The 7,512-nt window shown below is 31.7% G+C and overlaps 1 protein-coding gene across 3 annotated transcripts; it reads right to left on the minus strand.

Moving 5' to 3' along the window:
* Positions 1 to 3,403: 3,403 nt before the first annotated feature.
* Positions 3,404 to 7,107, minus strand: EDA35 (temperature sensing protein-like protein). Of its 3 annotated transcripts, none has more exons than XM_020371525.3 (2): positions 6,931 to 7,107; positions 3,404 to 4,773 (listed from the first exon to the last, which is right to left on the minus strand). In XM_020371525.3, the coding sequence occupies exon 2, from the start codon at positions 4,703 to 4,705 to the stop codon at positions 3,704 to 3,706; it is 1,002 nt and encodes a 333-aa protein (XP_020227114.1). In that variant the 5' UTR covers positions 4,706 to 4,773; positions 6,931 to 7,107; the 3' UTR covers positions 3,404 to 3,703. The 3 variants fall into 3 exon arrangements, with proteins under 3 accessions (XP_020227114.1, XP_020227115.1, XP_029129462.1); XM_020371526.3 differs by lacking the exon at positions 6,931 to 7,107 and adding an exon at positions 6,792 to 6,864; XM_029273629.2 differs by lacking the exon at positions 6,931 to 7,107 and adding an exon at positions 6,445 to 6,738.
* Between the last annotated feature and the right edge of the window lie 405 nt (positions 7,108 to 7,512).

A 7,512-nucleotide genomic window follows, 5' to 3' on the forward strand; every position in this document is an offset into this window, starting at 1 on the left:
TTGCATCCCAACAAAACCCAATTTTCACATTCCAATCGGTAAAAACATTCCAAATCATGTAATAAACGTTATAAATAACACAACTCATGCATACAATTACATACTCAAACAATCTCCTCATACAACCTCCACTACATTCCTTTAGGATTCCCATCAGGACCCACAAAAACACCAAAACATACAATGTCAAGTCAATTTTGAAAATTACCAACACATATATCAATTTTCATCAAATAGAACATACAAAAAAAAAAAAGAAAAGATAAAGACACATTTAGAAAAAATCCTTTATACATAAACATACAATAGAGATAGGATTGAGGGTCAATCACACTACCAAGCATACAATCTCACACCTAGAGTGTGGTTTCTCACTTTCCCTTATCTTGATAAGCACTAGATGAATGTAAGCCTCTAGGGTTGTTCCCTTCTCCTTCAGATTTTTTAAACTTTGAAGCATAAGCGCATACATAAAAATAAAAGAAACATAAAACAAATTAGGAAAAAATCACACTTTAAAAAAAAAAACTAAACTCCTTTAACCTCTTAGTTAAAAACTTTTAATCATGGTTATCAAATTCCTTCCCATAATAATAAATAAATAATAGAATCCTTAATTATAAATCTCACAATATATTCGTATAGAAATAATTAAAATAATTATTAAAACCAACATAATTAATTATAATAAAATATAATAATAAATAAATAAGTACATATTTTAATTTATCAAAAACGGGGTGTTACATAGAGAAATCGTAGTCAATTATTGATGAAGTTTTTAAAATCTTAGATTTGAAGACTTTGCGAATTCTGCAACACCAATTTAAAAAAAAAATAGATTTTTATTTATTGAAGTTCATACAGATAATGAATAACAACTACCTATTCTGTTTTTGATGCAGATAAAATGTATTAGAAGTTGAGTTATAAATGTAATTCATACATGAAGTTCTTACTGATACCAAAACTAAAGGTTTTTGGGAAAATCCATTTGAAGTTTGCTTATAATTTAGTGGTTGAAAATTGTAGTTTTTTCTAATCATATAGTTACCAAGCACTAGCCATTTCACTATATTTTTTTTGGGGTCTTAGCACTGAAAATTCGCAGTTTAGAATCAGCTATTGCTATAATGAAGGTTATTTATTTTTCACTCAAAATTTCAGTGGAGAAAATTCATATTTATGCAAGTCAATATTGGCAAATCTTGATATTACTATTAAGACAATACCAATTAGAAACACATCTTTGACTGAACACTAAATTTAGCTACATGTATTATGACAATACTGGTATTTTGGGCTTTTGAAGTCATACAATATTTTGACAATTACGGATTTGATTGTAGTGTTATGACTCTTGAATATTTAGTTGATATGTTAAGTGTATTCCATACATATTAAAGTCACATACCTTCACAAAATTTCCTTAAGGGAACTCGTACTGTGTTTAAAACCAAAATTAAGGGTGTATTACCTCATATTTGTTCTGAACGCAAACATATCATCAGTAATGTGGATTTCTATTCCAATATGTCATCAAAGACTCGTGCACATTGCAGGCTAATAATTATCGAATTCCTTCTATGAACCAGAATTCAAATGAAGTTGAGAATATATTTACAAATTTTAGAAAAAATTACGTGAAGGCAAAATATACTTCATTCAGTTTTTTCAAGTATCTGTAAATGAAGGTGTTCAAGACTTACCAATGGAGTGTCTACGATTTTGTGCCTGTTTGAAAATAACATGTCTTTTATCTATACTGTGATATCATTAGGTGTATTCATGCAATTTATCAAGATTGTTACTAATGATAGATACTTAGTGTTATTTTGCAGAAATGTTAAAGCTCTGTATTATTCAACTTCATTATGAATAACTGTTTGGAGATACTACAAATATGGTTTCCAACACCTTTGCTCTTTGTGATAACAATGGGAAGGATTTTTGTGTAAATTTTACTGCCAATTTGACTTATAATTGGGCTGATGAATAGTGCAACATTTTTTTGACAGTAATAATTATACCTGTTGTGACATGGAACTAACATTTTTGACAGCAACAATTATATTTTGTTGTGACATGGAACTATCGTGTTTTTCTCTCATGGTTAGCAAACTGATATGAAATAAGACACAATTTTAATCTCCATAAAAAAAATGGAATGTGTTTGATTATATTCTCTACAAACAATAGTTGTAACTCTTATCACCACTTATAAATCGATATTAATTCAGGTTTAAATGTCTTCTCCCTAAAAGGAACAAAATATAATGATTACTTATATCAATAATTTCGAGGTTGCAAGTGAGAGTGAAAATATTGTTCCAAAAATAAACCTGCTTGATGATGTGTGTTCAGTAACTAAATTGACCAAGACATACTTGCAGATTTATGGAAAAGATTACAATTTAAATTGATGTTATGGTTACTTGAATTTGTTGAGATGGAATTCAATGACAACAGTGCACTTAGACCATTCTTAAGCACAAGGCATATGGAAGCTGCTATTCCTTTAAGGAAAAGTAACAATCACAACCAACGAAATTCAAACAGGTGATTGTAGATATAGTATTATTGCTTTTTCAAATCTGCCACTGGCATGTTGTCTCGAAGATTAATTTTGTATCATATGCACTGCATTGTGCTACAAAAGTTTAATCTGATTTGAAAATTGAGATGCTGATTGATCCGATATATAATATATTTCTTTTTGCTTCCCATTTAACATTTATGATATTTTATGATCATTTTAAAAATTGGAGAGTTGTTATAAGAAAGAAAAATTGATAAATTAAAGAATTCATGTCCACACGTGCTTTTGAGGAACAAACGAGATATTGAGTAGTCTTTGATAGTAGACAAATAAAGAGATATAGTGGTTAAACATCATCAAAATAAACCGATAAATTTTTTATTTGGAATCAGGGTAAGGGATGTCTGTATCACTTCACTAAACTCCACCTTATGTTCCCGTCCGTTGCATGGTGGTCGGGTATAAAATCTAGTACTTTTATAAAGATGTGTCAATCCAAACATACTCATAATATAACCTGCATCCGTACTGGGAAGACATGTTATGCAAATGAAAGTACGAAACACAACACATGAACTAAATTATTAAATGAATATATATAGAACAATAAATGAGTTATGCACTTGAAATGAGGCAGGTGCATGTACCCCAAAAAGCCAAAATAATGCATATGAATGTTACCTAGTTTGTCAAAGAGATGCAAGCAAGGAGCATCATTAGATTTTGCAGTGAAAGGCATATGAATAATACAAACACGCAAAAGCAACTCATTTCTTCATACCAAAAATGCTAATATACAACACATGACAAATTTTCTCCAAAAAAAACTTTCATCCACGTAAATTTAAAAAAGGGGAGATAACATTATCTGAGAGTAGAAAATTGCCACTTCAGATCTTCATGTGCCTCTGACGTTTCAACACTAATTATCGAAGGTCTGAAAATTGGTGATAACTTACAATAAAAATATTGGATTTTAAGTGATCCAACAAAAGAACATAAAGACTACTATGTTTATGATAAAAAGGAAAATTGCGTCCTCTACAGGGTACTGTTTTCAAACACACGTTTTCCTCTTGTTTCTCAAAATAAAAATTTAAGAAAAGACAAACAACTCTTTTATTTGCTACCTCAAAGCAACAAATAAGAAACAACATTTGATTATCATCCACCAGCTTCTGTAGATTGTCGTCTTAACTCCTCATCTGCATTCCTTAGAAATTGATCCCAACCACTCCCTTCGCTGGTATCCAAGTAATCAAATGGAACGGCTGTTTTAAGGCCTGGCCTAACAGCACAACGATCTTCCAAAATTCTAAACTCAACATCATCTCCTTCACTATGAATATGGTCTAATTCATCCCACGTAAACAACAACGCCAATGTAAAGGCACCCCAAGGGTTGAAATCCACAACCTTAACTCTCTCATCTTTTGTAATGTATATATCAAATGTGTAGTTTTCTGACTCAAAGTTAGCCCTCACGTAATTGTTAAAAAATGCCTGTATAAGTAAAAGGAGATCATTCTTCTTTTCAAGCAGAATAGGATAGAAAGTAGTGACCTCCCGTTGAGAAATTCCAATTAACTTCTGATCCAGTACAAAACATCGAAATTCCATGTCTGGCTGAAGCGATGGATACCATTTACGGAGAGCAAGGAAGAAACTCAGGGGTCTAGTTGAAGATTTATCCTTGCATGAATCATAAGCATGACACAAGTCATGGACCAATGAATCAGAAGATCGAAATAAAAGAGCAATCTCACTGAAACTTGTGCACCGAAGGGTACCACTAGTGCTTATCCAAGCTGAATCTTTTGGGGCACTCCAATTCAATTTGGGGAAAACTGCACCCCCAAGGGACTCAATGGATTCCTTAATTTTCAATTCAAGTTCTGGAAAAGAAGGTGGTGGAGAACTTTCCTCTGCTTCATCATCAGATCCCTCTGACACCTGAAAATCTTCTTCCTCATCTGGATTTTGAATTCTATTGGGTAATGCATCTTCATTTAAGACAGAAACAGGCAACAGGAAGGGCCCCGAGTCATCAAGTAGGTACTGAATAAATGATTCAGGAAGTTGATGAATTAAGGTCTTGATGGATACAGATTTGAACTTTGGATACCATTCCTGAATCTGGCATCGATTCACCTCTTCCTCTTTCATATTTTCGTAACAGTAGTTTCTCTATCAAATATAACCAGCTGATCTTCCTTTTCTTCAACTATCAGTATCTGGAATTCAGTAATCAACATACAGATTAGAGAATAATTGTTGAAACCTAGTAAATGATTAGCTGTCAATACAAGCCAAAACAGAATACAATCTGAAATTTGTAAACGTAAAAAGAGAACACAATTCACTCAATGTCAGATACGAAGGCACAGTGTTCTGCACCACAATTGATCATCAAACAATAAACTAACAGGGTAGGGGTTAGACCAATTTTATTTTCAGAATAAAGTTGGAAGTTGAAAATAATAAATATTGAAGAAGAATATTTCGTTTAAAATTTCAAAATCAAGCACAATATAACTCAAAAAAAAAAAAAAAAAAAAAAAACTAAATGAACTAAATCAGTTCAGCAAAAGCAGGCCAAATATTTTTGAAGTTAGACTGGATAATTACAGTTCATAAAGTGGATTGTTGAGTTAAGGTCTTCCTGTGTTAGATGACCATACGTATTAATACATGTTTGACAAGGTTGAGAAATTAATGAGGATTGAGGAGTAAAATAAGACCCAAATGGTGATTGGTGTATCAATCCAGAAAGCATAGGTCAGTCTTTATGGGAAATGTTTGCAACAGTATCACACTTATGGAAACTAAATTTACAACTGTTGATCAATAATGCAACTTGCATAAATGAATTGTACATCAGTTATCACCATTATCTTCATACACCACAGCAGAAACCACCAGAGTCTCAAGACTTAAAATCATAAGCAAAGCACTGGAATGAGTCCCAAATAAACAATCTAACAATAATAGATTAAACCATTGGAAGAAAAGTAACACTTGACATCCATCAGACCCAGTTTTTCATTCACAGCTTCTTCCTATCCTTTTGGGCCAACAAACTACTACAAAATTCACTAGCCACAACATGTACAAGAAGATGTTTCCTAGTGATCTATACATCACATTAACAGAACTAATTCAACCAAAAATTCTTATACCTGAATAATGAAAACAAATCAAAAGACTAATATTTTGCTGACTCCCAATAACCCAATTCAGTTCTATCTACAATTCCCAATGACCAAAACATGAATTAAGCCATAGAATCTGCATATTACTCTTTTAATTTGTGTTATTTCTTTCAATGTTGTCCTTCCCTTACAGATACCTTTAGTATTCCTCATTCAGCTTAACAAGTATGGTTTCAGCTACCAAAGTCTGAAATTTACAACTCTTCCATTTTTAGGGGGGTCTACCAAGCATTGATCTGAGAGGAAAGAGAGTTGTTGCTATTATTATCAGGTTTCTGCACTATTTTCAGAGTCTTACAAAGCTTAAAATAGCTACACAGCATTTCAGGTGTCTTAAACTGATATTTCTTTCTTGAGTGTGATTGCCTTTGGCAAAATGTTGAGAGAATCACAAATTCAAGAATGGCTTCAGCAAACAAGTTACACGTAGCATTACAAAACAAATAATCCACACATGACACGAATTCCACAAAGCACCAGCATCAATCTCAGATTAAATAATTGGCAATTAGGATAAAATTAGCACACAATAAACAACTCTCGCACGTTAATCAGAGTCCGTCATAAATTGGCAACTTGTTATCCATAATGGCCAACTTGGACAGTGTCATTATTAAGTAGTATTTTGTGGGCGAGGGTTCATCACAGTGACAACGCAATGGTAAGGACTAGTATGCAAGTTGTGGAACGAACCTGTGGTGGCAGACAGTGGCGAGTGGCGAGTGTCCAAAGCCAATTTACAACAAAGGAATACATCAAACAAAATGGGTATTTTTAAAATGATAATTTTTAAAACAAAAATTGCCAAATAGCAAAATCCTTATTATTTTCGTCTAATCCTGAAACGTTGTTATTCTTTAATCATCAAATGGGAAATTTTCAAAGTAGTTTGAGGATGAGTAACAACGTTAATTTAACTAGAGTCTGATTGGACACAAGCTTAGAAACACGCTTGAGAATTTTTCTACAAGAAAATATTTTTTCCTTTTTTGCAATTCAAAAGAACTAGGAAGAAAGCCAAAGCTAAAAATTGAACTCACTAATTTCGTTTTCTCCCTCTCAAACTGTTGTCTCGTGCTTAGAACCCAACTTAGGAATCGATATTCAATCGAGAAAGAACTCCTAATCTATTTAACAAAAATAAAAAAAAATAGAAAAAAAAAAAGCAAAAAAAATTACCGAGTGTTCGGCGGTGGCGTGGTGGGGGCACCGCGTTGGGCAAGTGGTGGTTGCACCTTGCACGACGGTGAAGACACGGGCGTGGTGGTGGCAACACGGATTAGGTTTAGGGTTTAGGTTTTCTTTGTTTAAAGCATTTTTTTTTAAAAATAATTTAATTTTGGTTATAATGTGATTTTATGATTCATGTGAGTTTTTTAATTCGTATAAGTGTTTAGTTACAATAGATTTTAGGGTTTCTCGTAATCTTTTGTATTTTATTTTATGCATGTGTTTTATTATGAAATAATATTATAGTTCGAGTAAAATTAAGTTCATATCTTTTATATATATATAATATATAATATATTTGGTAGAGAAAAAAAAAAAGGAAATATATAGAGTATAAGTGTGTAGAAAAAATGAAGAGGAAAGAAATATATGTATTTTTTTTAGTGTTTTAAAATTTTGTTTTATATTAATTTAATTTAGTTAAAATATAAATAAAGTCTAATTAAAAATTATTTTTTATTAATAATCAAATTCAAACATTATTTAAATAATTTAACTTTGAATTAAAAAAATAAAAATACATATATATGA

This window comes from Cajanus cajan, chromosome 1 (genome assembly GCF_000230855.2).
Source record: "Cajanus cajan strain Asha chromosome 1, NIPB_CcT2T_4, whole genome shotgun sequence".
Classification (NCBI taxonomy): domain Eukaryota; kingdom Viridiplantae; phylum Streptophyta; class Magnoliopsida; order Fabales; family Fabaceae; genus Cajanus; species Cajanus cajan.